Raw genomic sequence first — 15,055 nt, forward strand, 5'->3', positions numbered from 1 at the left:
GTCATGTCAAGTAAATTCTACTTTTTATCAAAGAACAGCATAAGTCACAAATATTCTCTAACGGATATGGTCTCAAATTACTAAAATATAAAAATTTCAGTGATTTTAAAAAAAAAATGAATTACTTTTCAGATCTCCTCCTTAATACTTGCTTTTTTTTTAAATATTTTCATCAAAGATTATTATTCTCAAACGATTTGCTCAGTTAAATTCTGCTTTGTTCCAAGAAAATATTTGGGGAAGAGTGCAAGGAATTATTTGGGTATGAAATGAAACACATAGATCACTACATTAAAGTCATTGGAAATGTTCAATTTTCAAAAGTTCATTTGAACTATTTGAAATCTTCAGTTACGAATAAGAAATTCGAATCAATAGTCGTAATCATGTTTTTGGTACAATTGTGTCATTGTGACATTTTTTTCCTGTCAATTAAGGCTGACAAGACGTATTGTCCACCGATGTATTTGCTGTAGCGAGAACACCACATGATCTTTCATTAGGACGGTTTTGTGTATCCAGATCTGACACCGCTGCAATTTTATTTTGTTTCTTTCTGTTACACATAAATATACGTAAAAAGGCCTGTCGAAACATAGGATTAAATGTAACGTATAGAACAACATTGTACGCGGTGCTGAATGCGGCTAAGGCTATCTTTACCAAAAATGTAACTGAACTGGCGCTTTCACTTCCATCACTCCCTGTGCTTTTCTGAAATAATAATAATTTGATTACAATGAGGTTTAATATATAATGGAAAAGCAAGGAATGTATTGTCCCGATTCATAATTGAAATATCTGTATTTTCTTTATAAAATATAAGGATTGCTTTTCTGTTCTCGATTTCGGATAGCATGGCACATAATGTTGCAATAACCTTGATCATGTATTCTAGAGCAGGTAACAAATTATGATTAAACAAATCAATAAAGTGTTTTTGATCTATAAACAATATTATGTCTCATTGTTGACCTATAGCAAAAATTATGAGGGGATATATTCAACAGGTGATCTTAAGTGACTAGGGTTTGTCAGTTTTACGACATAAGGTACTAGTAGTAAGTTAATTCTGGTCTCTCCGGTTTCCCCAATTGATGAAAATTGGTCGCCGAGAAAAAGCAAAATAGTTATGAAATTTAATAAATCGGTTCAACTAAATCTTTGACAAACATGATGATTTCAAATTTCAAAAAAAGTTCCAATTTGTCAGCAGGAAAATTCTTTCTCCTCATCTGAAAAGGATTACATATCTCAGTTAAAACGTTACTCTCGGGCATATCTACACTTTACTAACTCCGTTAACAAGGGTGTGATTTTACATAAAAAACTTTTCCAACAGCTCCGTCCTTCATCACCGATTGTAACCTTGAATCTTCATAAATTCTCATGGCTGGTGATGTGTGCATAGTATGATCTGCTTACCCTGTTATTGAACCAGTCTTACTTCTATTTGAGTGCATACAATACCTTATATGATGTTGTTTCCTATGTGTCTCATCCTAATCGATTAATATGATTTGGATATCGTTAAAGTACTGTCACCTGAGTTTGGTAATTGTTTAGTTTTACAATCGTATGATATGGTAGGCACAATACATTTCAATATACATCGTTATATATCATATCATAAAAATTTCCCCAAAACAACTTACTGCAATTATAAGTGTGATGAAATAAGGTAACCAGCTCATGGCAAACAATACTGCTACAATTATTAACATTTTAATTATCTTCATTTTCTTTTTCAAAATAGTTGAATTGGCAGCGGCTGCTGTTGTCGTTTGGTCTGCAGATGATCTGGTTTGTTGAACAACAAAATATATTATCCTTGAATAGTTGTATAAAATGATAACCAGTGGTACGATATATGTTACAAACAGTAGCATTATTCCGTTTCCAATCACAAAGGCACGGGGTACCATATCGCTATTGCAAGCTTTATGTGTTTCTGTTTGGTTGCCCTCTATTGTCTGTTGATCTACAACCTGGAATTCTATAATGGTAGGAGTAGCGGCAAGGAAAGCTATAACCCAAACACAAGGGATAATAAATTTGCAATGTCTGTTCGTTATTTGGGTCTTTAGACTATCCACTATACAATTTCGTCTCTCAAACGCCATTGTTGCTAAAGTATATGACGCTGATGTAATACACAAAATGGGAAAGGCAAAAGCAACTTTGCATAGGAGGGGACCTGTAAATAAATAAATGTATAGTTATAGTCGTTTAAAAATTAAGATAATTAAATACACAAATTTCGTTAATTCAATGCTACATTAGATTCAATCTAGTTATTCTTTATTTGTCTACCAAGTTGCCACAACTGAATCATTTGTTTCTGTCAGTTATTATTTCTTTTTACCACTTATATCTGCATGACAAAATTACCTGATATCTAATATATCACGTATCATTCATATATAGACATAGAGATTGCTGATTTAAGATTATATAGCTTTTGATAGATTGTTTTATTGTACTAGACGCTACTTTATACATTACGGATTTCATTTTCATAACCGATTTAGTTTAATTTTAAAAACTGTAAAAGCATGGAGATGCAAACGAGGACATATCCTACAGCTGTAAATCAATAAATTTAAAACGTTCGTTAGAGGTACTGTGTGCTTTGCGGCAACAAAAAACAAAAATACGGTTAGTTTTGTTTTTTGTAATCTTGTAGGGGGAAAGGGAAGTATTTATTTGTATTTCATAATTAGTAATTATTAGTTTGAACTTTAATTATATTTTCGAATTCTCTCAGTTGAATTACATTGTAACTAGTCATATGACACAAAGTGGGGAATAGGCTAGTGAAGCAATGACGAGCTCCGTCCTTTCTGCGGGTAAAAAAATCGGGCATGTGGAAATAAACAAAAAATGTAATAGTTAAAATCAAAACTCTTTATTTATCAGACCTAGGATGTTATGTTCGGATTCCCTACATCAGACTGACATGCGAGATCGTATATTCTAAAACACTAAAAAAAAAATTCTTCTTTAAATTTATTGCGTTTTGATGGCAACAATTGTTTTTGCTGTTTTAAATGTGTATGTTTAAGTTTCTAGAAACCAATTTTCTAAATTGTATAGAACGGAAGATTAACAAATTACTTATGACTCATACACATCTTAAATTTACTTATTAAGTAAAAGTGAACAGAGCTAGATATATATATGTTTGAATATCATGTTACAATTACTTAAGATATGTTCTTGAATATCACATACAATTTGAAATAATGAAATAAGATATAGCATTACTATGATGCAGATTAAACAAAGAAAAGACATTATAATAACGATATAAATGTTGACTATCAGCTTTCCAACAATGTATTTATGTATCTCAATGGATTTTTTTTCACAATACTATTTATCACTCTACATACAAATAAAGTAAAATAGAAGATAAAGAAATTTAGATCAGAAAAAAATCATGAGATCAACTCATTAGCTTAGTGCAATGGTTAGCCCAATAAGCTCATTTTTTTAGTAACACGAATACCAGAAGATATATACGATTATAAAGTCAGTAAAATATACTAGAAAATAATAAATATCTAAGTTTTTTTCGCGTGAATCGGTTGATTTTGTTCGGATGCAGAATAATTTATCGAGAAAATGACATGCGAAAAATCAATCAAACTGATTTTGTTTTGTTTCGTAAGTTTTACAGTTATAAAACCGATCGCTCTATGTTTCTTTTCAATTGATTAAGCACAAACGAAGCACAATTTTCTTCTTGTCCAATAAAGATGCAAGGTTTTTTTCATTATCCAGGTTACTGCGTACTGCAGTCAAAACATCCGGTTTCCCGACACTGTTTCTTGGTGTTTTCTTAAAGACTGAAAACAAGAAAGAAGTCGTTCGGAACATTTTAAACTTATTTTTTTCTAATTTTGCAATTAAGTGAAGGACAATAACACATCGTCATGAAAAGGGTCAAACCATATAACTATGTTTATCAATTTGCTCCCTTTTTGATCCAAAGTAAACGTCCTATTCTGAATACATTTTACTATAGCGTTGCAGTGATATGCATGGTTCTCCTATACATTGTATTATACTTTAGATATATCTTTATTCTCTAAAACTAATTATCAAAAGGACCGACATATATTTGATTCATTTGAATAAACAATGCTTTGGGATGAACATACTTGGAGTCAATACGTACAAAATAAACACAACGAACAGAAATCGTAGAATGAAAGTTCATGTCTTTTAACCAGGGGGACGGACTATTTATTACTCTGTTGAAAAACTTGATGTTGAAATAACTTCTTAAATAACAATAGTTGAAATGTTAAAGTTATTTATGATGGATTCTAACACGACGTCCTTCAAACGCGTTGAGTACACACCCGTGGTAAAATATGAATATATTGTTTAGGCTGTTCCGATCGTACTCCCACGTCATATGCTTTTTTCATGATGAGCTACCAGACGTCATAGAACTATGACGTTAAATACAAGCATTTTACGGGATAATATACGCTCGTGAACGCGAAAATCGTCACAAACAAGGAAACGTAAAACAAACGATGCTAAAATGTGTTATATAAGCCATTTTTTAAACACTTATAAGTACAATTGTCATTTATATGCATCCAAATCTATCTAAATACTTTATTGATAACAGTTTAAGGATGTCACTTATTCAGTTTGCTCCGTTCTTTTACGTCAATTTAAAAGTACGTTGATTTACTAGAACGGCAAATACTACCTTCACCTAGAGCGCTTAGATTCAAAATAATTTCCGTATTTGTCCTATTAGATAGGGGCTTGAAAATATCTTGATTTTACCACGGGTTGTCCCTTGGTGCCGATATTTTAAACCTCGCTATGGCTCAGGTTAAATATTTGTCATAAAGAGCCAACCCGTGGTAAAATCACGATATATTCAAGCCCCCATGAATTATTTCTTAATTACGTTTTATCATTTGTATTCTTATTCATAGCAGGAAACCAAACGCTCTCAGTCTATGGAAATCCTGAGCTATGGACTGGACATCGTTCTTCTGAATGTGCCGGCAATTTGTGAAGTATGAAAAATGAAACATACCCTACCTAAAAGCTTGTTTTTAGGGCATTTTACCTAAACCGTATTTGGTGTAACTATTTGGAATTTTAAGTTCTCAATGCTCTTCAACTTCGTACTTCTTTGGCTTTATAACTATTTTGATCTTAGCGTCACTGATGAGTCTTATTAAGACGAAAAGCGCATCTGGTGTATTTAATTGTAAGCCTGGAACCTATTCACCGTAAAAGATCCAAGCGTGTTTCTAGAAATACATTAAAGCGACAGTTGTTATATTTGTTATTCTCGTGGGATTTTGTCTGATGCTCGGTCCGTTTCTGTGTGTATTACATTTTAGTGTTATGTCGTTGTTCTTCTCTTATATTCAATGCGTTTCCCTCGGTTTTAGTTTGTTACCCCGATTTAGTTTTTTGTCTATGGATTGATGAGTTTTGAACAGCGGTATACTACTGTTGCCTTTGTTTACCGATGTCAAATCACATAAGTCGATTAGAAAAAAACAGATCAAAAACATAAGAATCGCACCAACTCCAAAAGGATTCAGACCAGAGTTGCGTCGACAGGGTATATCACTAGCAATCAATTAAAATGTCACAATCAGGAATTATACATTTTTGTTTAAATCAACATATCAACAAATATACTTTTATCTAAAGATTAAAGAATGCGACAAAGAGGGGCGAAAGATACTAGACAACATGTCGCTAATGAGTAAATAAACTAGTCATAGATACAAAAATTGAATTTTGTATTTACGCCAGACGCACGTTTTGTCTACAAAAACTCATCAGTGACGTTCGAATCCCAAGGTGTTAAAAAGGCCAAATAAAGTACGAAGTTGAAGAGCATTGAGAACCAAAATTCCTAAACATTTTGCAAAATACAGCTGAGGTAATCTTTTCCTGAGGTAGAAAAGCCTTAATATTTCAAAAATTCTAAAGTTTTGTAAACAGTTAATTTATTAATATGACCATAACAATAATAGTTCATGTCAGCACAGAAGTGCTAACTACTGGGCTGGTGATACCCTCGGGGAATAAAACTCAACCAGCAGTGGCATCGACCAAGTGGTTGTAAGTAAACACATCATAGATAACAGGATTAAATTAGTTGATGTGGATTGTAAACCATTTGTCGTTTTGAATTCAGTCGTTCTTCATAATAACTCGTTTTGGGAGCACAAATGAATGAATTGTGTATAGTGCGAATGTGAACGACCAAAACAAATTAACTGAGATACCTTAACACAATACGCTGAAGGGGAAAGTTTGTGCTGAAAAATAAAAAGGAGACTATTGGAGAGTTTATTTTCATAGATACTAGTTTTTAATTCATCCATCTGTGTTAATAATTAGGTCTTTCCACTTTTCTGTGGAAAGACCTATTGTTTTTCTTCTGATTATTTTTTTTTTTCTTCCGCCAAATTTTGTTCTTGCGATAAACATTTGTTTCGCAATATGTCGCTTAGATATTTGGGATATGATATCGAACAGTTTATGCGCTTTTAAAATTTACCCTGCGTAAACGAATACTTTTCTTTGTAGGAGTTATCTCCCCAAACACTGTTTCCATTGTTAGCGCAACTCCTTCGCAACCGTAAAATATTATGACAAATTTATTTTACAAAATTGCTTGTTATATCCTTCGCATGATTTGTCCTATTTTGACCGAAGTGATGTGAACACTCCATATGAGAGTTATTTCCCATTATGCATTTGATATAAGTGATATGCATTTCTATCTTGTAAACCATAAGTGCTAGAGACCAAGGATCTTTTGATTTGAGGTCCTTGGTCCAAAAAAATAAAAATTAGGTCAAGGTTAAAGGTCAAGGTCATATTCTAATTTTTGAATTTGGCTTATTTCCACTAATTTCCAGAAACCGTATAAGATATCGACAAATATTTTTTTCTAAATTGTTAGTTGAGACATGTCGTAACACGTAAATTTTAATTGCAAGGGTACGTTGAACGTAAAAGTGAGTTTTCTCCCCTCTTGTATTTAAAAATATGCGTATGGTGATATAACTGATTAACCAAATATAATTAAGACCTATGGTCTTTTGATTTGAGGTCCTTGGTTTATGACCTTGAAATTGATCCCAAGGTCATAGATTAATTTGACGTTCTAGTTTTTGACCTTTGCTTTCAGCTCATATGTATACATGATATAGCCATGAGACTTTTGGCGAAAGGTATCAAACCATTTAACCTTGAAAAAACCACTGGAAGTGACCTTGTGTAAACCGGAAGTAGCTATTTTTTGTACTTTATTAATAAAAAAGTATATAGAACCAGATCTTTTTGGAATCAGTGTCAATTAAATATTCAAATATTATCGGAAGTAACAATTTTTAAACCGGAAGTAACAAATTATCTCTCTTGTTTAAAAAATATTGTATAGAAACCATATATTTCTGGAATCAGCGTACAATAACCTATCAGTTGAGGATTGAAATGACATTTTAAACTTAATTTTACAACTTTCATATCAAAATACATTGTTTTCAGTGGAAAGACCTTCAATTGTTCTCTGAACAATTGATTTTTAATTTGTATTGTATTCTGTATTGTCGAAATGCGCATCTGGTGCAAGAAAATTGGTACCGTTAATTTTATTACTACCTCTGGGTCGATGCCTCTGCTGGTGGACTTTTAGTCTCCAAGGGTATCACCAGCCCAGTAGCCAGTGCTTCGATACTGGCATAAAAACACGGATTTTTTGTGTTATCAAAATTTGCTGTTACAAAATATTACAAATTATTATAAAAAGTAAAATCACAAAAATACTGAACTTAGAGGAAAATCAATTCGGAAAGTCCATAATCACATGGCAAAATCAAATAACAAAACGCATCAAAAACGAATGGACGAGAACTGTCATATTCCTGACTTGGTACAGGCATTTTCAAATGTAGAAAATGGTGGATTAAACCTGGTTCTATAGCGCTAACCCTCTCACTTTAATGACAGTCTCATCAAATTCCGTTTATTTACATTGAAGCGTTAAACAAAATATGCAATACATGGGTACATCAGTCATCATCGTATAACAATTTCAAAGGGAACAATTTAACAGAACACAAACACATCTACTATCTACGAATACATTTATTAAATTAAGGAATGTATCTCCCTCATGCAAAGCTCTGATTCCTTTCACGGATTTGGCTATACTTTTTGGACCTTTTGGATTATAACTCTTCATCTTTTATATAAGCTTTGGATTTCAAATATTTTGGCCACGAACATCACTGAAGAGACATGTATTGTCGAAATGCGCATCTGGTGCAAAAAAATTGGTACCGTTAATTTTATTGTAAAAGATCGATATCTACTGTTGTTAGTATCCAACAATAGTTATCAATAAGTTCTCCTTTTTAAGTAAAACAATATTTTGGTAGTATTTGAATTGTTTGTGCAAACCTTTCATTTACGTTCATTTCTTGAAATTTAAATTCATCTCATAAACCAAAATCAATCGTTCTTGATTAGCATAACATGTATTTTCTATTAATTACAAACTAGGTCTCTTCTGTATACAAAAAGTATAATTACTTGTTTTTATATCTAAAAACATATTTGCAAAGCTTTATAAAATTCATAATGAAATGTTTGTAAAAGAAATAAATAGGGTTGTTAAACGATGCCAATGCGCGAGTAATTACGATAATTGGTACTTTCAACTGCTGGCAGGAGGAACATTTTTACATTTATTAAACAGGTAGCGTTCATTTACTAATACTTTTATTTTTAGACAATAGACGTGTTTGAAAAGATTATCTGATAAATATGAATCCGGTACAAAAATGATGGAATTGACTTTATATGTTTAAAAAATATAGTTCTTATTTTGATTTGACACTGTTCAGGTATCGCTTGGATTGAACAGTAATGAAAAGAGTTTGTAATTTCTATTTTGAATTACAAAACATAGTTACTTAAATGCTTTACTTTTCATATTAGAAACTATTGAAAACGAGATTTCAATTAATTACATTGTTTCTGGGGAAAATTCGATGCAATACTATTTTTTTCAAAAAGATTAGTTGCTTCAAAATTCCGATTTTATAAAATCTGAAATTTCAAACAATACATTAATACAATCTCAAACAAACTCTTCCCTCTAAGGAAATTTTACCGAATCAAATAGGAATTCGCACGGTAAATGATACATCCATATCATGAGATGTTTATCTTGTTAAAGGGAACTGGTCTCGCTCCCTTTGGATTTCATGGGATTGCCTTATTTTGCAGTGATTTGTCTTTTCTTAATCGGTTTACGAGATGTTGAGGATATACTTAGGTGAGGTTGGGTAAACATTAACAAATTAAGAATTTGATATTATTACTATAAGCTGGTATAGCATCAATTAAGGATAAAAAAAATAAGCTAAAACTATTGATAGGTCATGGACCTTCTTTTCGAGATATTTGTGATTAAAAATATGGCAGGAAAAGACTGACGCGGACTTTTACCTTATATTTACATTGTTATTATTTGGGTTTCAAAACAAAAGAAAGAAAATCAAGATTCTTCTTACATTTTGGTAAATGGCCTTTCAGGAGCTATTACGTCTTATATGAAAAAAGAAATAAGTGATATGGGGCTAGATATTTTATATTGTATCGAATGGATAAAAACACCAGAGAGTCTGAACATTTAAACAAATTCCAAAACCTCACCTAAGTACATCCTTAACATCGGTAAAAAATAAAATAACCAAAAATAGCTTATGTTAAAAATGCTATTCATTCGTTTAATGTGTTTGAGCTTTCGATTTTGTCATTTAATTAATAGGGAATTTCCTTTTTGAATTTTCCTCGGAATGCATTTTTTTTCTGTAATTTTTACTTTTACTCAAAAGTTTTAAGATGAAATGTACAAGACTAAAATTATGTATGAGAAAAAACAAAGCCTTTTTTTTGAAGAATCTGGCAGTAATAAACCGACTTACTTGGAAGATTATTTCATGGAAACACAATTGTGTTGTTCTGAATGATATTATCAACTATATTAGAATTACTAACATGTGCTTAATTTCTACGCGAGAATTAACAGACTAATTAACATCGTTACCATTTTGAAACGCTGGTTAAATAGCTTCCTTGTGTAGCAACTATCTATGGTGAAATCAGTAATGGAAAATTTGAGCATCAAACAGATCCATTGGGGGAAATTATTATGTATATACTTTATACATGAAATAAAATTGTGTTTGTTCTGAATGATATGATCCAGCACACTATAACTACAATCATGTGCTTAATTTCTACAAGAGGATTAATAGGCTAATTAAGCATCGTTAGCAATATGAACCATTGGTTAAATAGCTTTCATGTAGGTAGAAACTATCTGTGATGAAATCATTATAGGGAACGGAACTCATAGAATATTTTATCAACTGGGATAAATATTCTCCAAATGTAAGCGTTTAAACTATTGTTGCACGACATAGAAAGTTCTAAAATTGAAAAATTAGAATTATGACTTTGGAATCAGGAACACTTGAGTGTTTAATGCTTGTCGTCCTTCCTTATTTCACCCACGTTTGGTAAAATTTCATTTCAGATTATTTCATAGGAGCAAATCTTAAACTTTAAACGTGTATGCCTGCGATAAGAAAGTAAAAATATGTTCACAAACCGTTGTCTGAAGAAGCGATGATACGAATATTGATGCTACGTTTGTAAAACAATTTAAAAATTAAATGCAATGGGCTGTTTTTTGTTGATACTAGTTAGTAGTACTGTAAATTCAGAAGTTAACGCGTTCATTTGTAATTGCGATTTCTGATGAATGGACAAAAAGTAAGAATTATTATTGTGATATCAGGACAAACTGCATACGGATACATGGTATAGGTATTTTCACATTGTACAACAATGGGGAAATGCAACTATTTTTGTGAAAAGTCTAGTTTAGATCAACCAATAAAAAACTATAAGGCAAAGGTGTGAAAAAAAATATTCTGTTGTTTTTTTTATATAAACTTTTATGATGTTGGATGTGTACGAATTGGTAATATAGTCTTGATGCATCATTTTTTGTATCAGTTGCTAGGAACTTTGAACTAGCTGTCAGTTAACTGTGAGTAATCTCAGATCTTTACCTTTTGTCTTTTTCTTGTTTAGATGTATAAGTACCCGGCCACGTCCACTTGTTTTTTGTCCTTCTGATGAGTTAATCCTTTTTCGACTGATTAATTTTTATAGTTCTTTCTAATGTTTTATTGTTATATCGATGTCCCATGTAAGGGGAGGTTTGGCATTCCGCTAACACGTTTCACCCAGCCACATTATGTATGTATATGTTTGTCCCAAGTCAGGAGCCTGCAATTTAGTGGTTTTCGTTTGTTTATGTGTTACATATTTGTTTTTTGTTCATTGTACATAAATAAGGCCGTTAGTTTTCTCGTTGGAATTGTTTTACATTGTCATTGCGTGGCTTTTTATAGCTGACTATGCGGTGTTGTTGAATGCCGTACGGTGACCTATAGTTGTTAATTGCTGTGTCATTTTGGTCTCTAGTCCAGAATTGTCTCAGTTGCAGTCATACCACAACTTCTTTTTTTTTTTTAGGTTGTTTTTACCGTTTAAATTCAACAGTAATAGACAAAAATGATAGAACATCCAGTCAAACAAAATAAAGTAGACATAGCCTTGAGGGTAGTAGATTAGATTGGTTCTCCTCCAATAAAATATTATCAACCTCAGCTTCGCCTAATTGGACAATAAATGTTTTGGGTAACAATCTGCTGTATCATCTCCTGAGCTATGTTATCTATATACACCACGATGCTACTATCTAAAGATTATAAATTATCGTAACCTTTTTTTGCTATTTAAACTTGTTAGATTTGATTGTCACTGATGAGTCTTTTGTGAACAAAAACCCAACTATAACGAAAACAGCTTTTATCTGGGTATTTGTAATGCGATTATTACTATTTCATATTTTTACCTTTAATGTTGGTTTGGTTTTTATCAGAAATCTTTGTCAATATGATGGAATTTTATGCGACTGTCACACGTGGGAGGTTAAGCTAGTTTTAAAACCAGGTTTAATCCAAATAAGAAAAATGCCTGTACCAAGTCATGAATATGATAGTTGTTATCCATTTGTGTGATGTGTTTGAGCTTTGGATTTTTTCCGTAAGAGACTGTCCGTTTTAACTTTCTTCGGAGTTCGGTATTCATGTGATATTTTTTCAAAGATTTAAGATTAAAAAATTACAAGGCTAAACTGGTAAAATACAAAATTATAAATCTTACCCTCATGGAAATCATCTTCGTGTGATATATCATGGAGATTCTGAGGAAGGATAATCCCTGCAAGAATTATATCACTGACTGATAAATTACATATAAGGATATTTGTAACATTTCTCATTTTTTTGTTCCTCCATACCACGAAAATTACCAAGAAATTACAGACAACAGAAAATAACAGGATAATTCCTACACAGGTGATAAACAAGGCATCACCTACGCCGATTGTCATTCTGATCAACTAACTCTATTTGAATATGTCGTTTGATTTTTATACACACCTGGGAGCTTAAAATCAATTATACCTCTTAATCTCCTGCGTTTAATTTAAAATTGCTAATGAGTCTTATATAAATACGTAAAAGTGGAAAATATCGATAAGTATTAAACAATTCTTGAACTCGAGAATATCATTTTTTATTTCCTTAATGAGTACAAAGTTCGATATTTACCATTATCAGATCGTTTCAACAGTTATACTTGCACGAAAGTTTCAAAATGAAAAAAATCGCGAAAATATCCAAAATTTATGTCAAATCTGGTAACTTTACTCTCCGCTTTATAAGTGATAAATAATTCAAAGTTTGATGACCAGGTTTAACGCATCTGTCTGATAGAAATTGAGATGAAGGATACAGCATATAGTCATATCTGGACTAACATCTAGAAATTGTCAATGAGGTTGGGTTTGATTAAAAAAAACTATACTTTGAAAGAGCTGCCAAATTGTCAACTTACTATTCTATAAAGCAATATTCAAACAGCGCCTGCATACGAGTAATTATTTTATTATTGATTTGATACTGCATGACTGTATTGCTGCTCTCAATGAAGCTATTTAACCAAGAGTTCGAAGTTGAAATCTTTCCTTTGTTAATTTTTCGGACGCCATCACGATGTAGTTACCCGTAATGAAATATACGTTTAAAGATGATAGCGGGTGTATTCAAAAAGAGGGGCAGAATATACCAGAAGGACATTCAAAGTCATAGATCGAGAAAAAAATGACAACGCCATCGCTAATTAATAAAAAGACAAACAGAAAAATAATAGAACAGAAGACACAACATATAAAGATAAAAAAAAAAGACTTAAAAACACGACCCCCATCATCTCAGATGCTCCGGAAGGGTAAGCAGATTTTGCTCCACATTTGGCATCCGTGTGATTGCTTAGGTTATTACACATCCGGTAAATAGTCTAATTAGGTAGTTCACATTCGTGGTGAAAAAGTGAAGTAGATTGTTGTTACGACATAAGGAACATATCCGATATCATCTGTGAAACAGTTATTCCATGACGGTCAACCAACTCGTGGTGGCGTCCTTAACATTTACGAAGTGGTGATTTCAACTTCCCCATTTGGAACTCTTGATTTGACAGCTTCCTTATCAGCAGCAACCTTCTTGAAGGCTATCATAATAGGAAATACAAGCCAGGAATATCGTATCAATTGGGAGATATATACTCCGTATGCTGCTGGAATATTGCTACATAGAAATTGAAAGTTCACAATTTCTTTACTACAATACCGTCTCCTTTCCCCGGAATGTGATCTACCGTATTAGACTCATTACTGGGTCTGTACTTACACTGACCATTTTTCATAGTGAGCGTAAAACTTACTTATTGTTGATTCCTTCATAACTCTGTTAGAGCAGTATATAAAGTCAATATAGTGTAAAGAACAAGGTTCACTTATGGCACAATATGGCCTAAAAATCAACTTTATCATAAAACACAAAAAAGGTCACAATTTGGTGTGTAAATTCTAGTCCAAAAGCCCTAAAGCTTAATAAATCAGTTCTTTTTGTACACTTTATTCTCCAAAGTAAGCCCATTTTTGAAATTTTGTCAAAAAATTATAAGGTTTTGTATTCTTCAAACATATAAGTTTGAGGAAAACCTTGGCCTCCAATGATCCAATTTTTTTTATACCCAAAAAAAATTAAATAAATCAATGTAAACCAAATTTGGCTGCGGATGGTAGCCATTGGTAATTATGCCAAAAACAATAAAAATTATGGGGAAATTCACCAAAATTAATATAAAAATACTACTAATGTTTATTTAAGGGGTCATAGCTTTATGCCAAAAAAATGTTTTTTTGTCGTAATAGGATTACCACAAGAAGTTCTATGTGAAATGTATAGTATTTTGGTCTGATTGAAATAAAAATCAAAATGTAAGACCAATTCTAGTCTTTCATGAACATCATTCTTTGGGACGTACCAACAGAGCTATGTATACTCCATTCGATGGCCAAGAGGCTGTGTTACCTTTATAAATGATAATTTATCAATTTAATCATTCGACTACAGTTGATTTATTACTAAAATATTTAGAATATATGATATATGAAAAAAAAACCAATAAAGGTAACAAATGAGTATAATTTGCTGAATCCATTTCAGCGACAGATTTGAAAAACTTTGATATTAACGAAAGAAAATTATCATGCTAAATAAAGGGACTGACGTATGAGCAGTGATTTAAGAATATGGAATCTGTCGATGTGAACTATATCGATATAAATCGATAATAAGTACAATAACATTAATCATATAACTAAACAAACCTACGAATTTTCCTCGGTTCTGTATCTTTGGCTGAATTAACTTATAAAGGAAGGTAACTGTAATGCGTAATGCTGTTGATCTGTCGGTGTACACAGTGATTTGGAGGATTATCATTAATATATTCATTTGTAATTTGATCGCATATTTCATCTATATTC

General features: G+C 31.9%; 1 protein-coding gene across 1 annotated transcript; it reads right to left on the bottom strand.

Annotated features, from left to right (window-relative positions):
• Positions 1–432: 432 nt before the first annotated feature.
• On the bottom strand, positions 433–12,510 carry LOC134726535 (neuropeptide FF receptor 2-like). Its single transcript, XM_063590941.1, has 3 exons — positions 12,322–12,510; positions 1,656–2,197; positions 433–714 (listed from the first exon to the last, which is right to left on the bottom strand). The coding sequence occupies exons 1-3, from the start codon at positions 12,437–12,439 to the stop codon at positions 433–435; spliced, it is 942 nt and encodes a 313-aa protein (XP_063447011.1). The 5' UTR covers positions 12,440–12,510.
• Between the last annotated feature and the right edge of the window lie 2,545 nt (positions 12,511–15,055).

This window comes from Mytilus trossulus, chromosome 7 (genome assembly GCF_036588685.1).
Source record: "Mytilus trossulus isolate FHL-02 chromosome 7, PNRI_Mtr1.1.1.hap1, whole genome shotgun sequence".
Lineage (NCBI taxonomy): Eukaryota > Metazoa > Mollusca > Bivalvia > Mytilida > Mytilidae > Mytilus > Mytilus trossulus.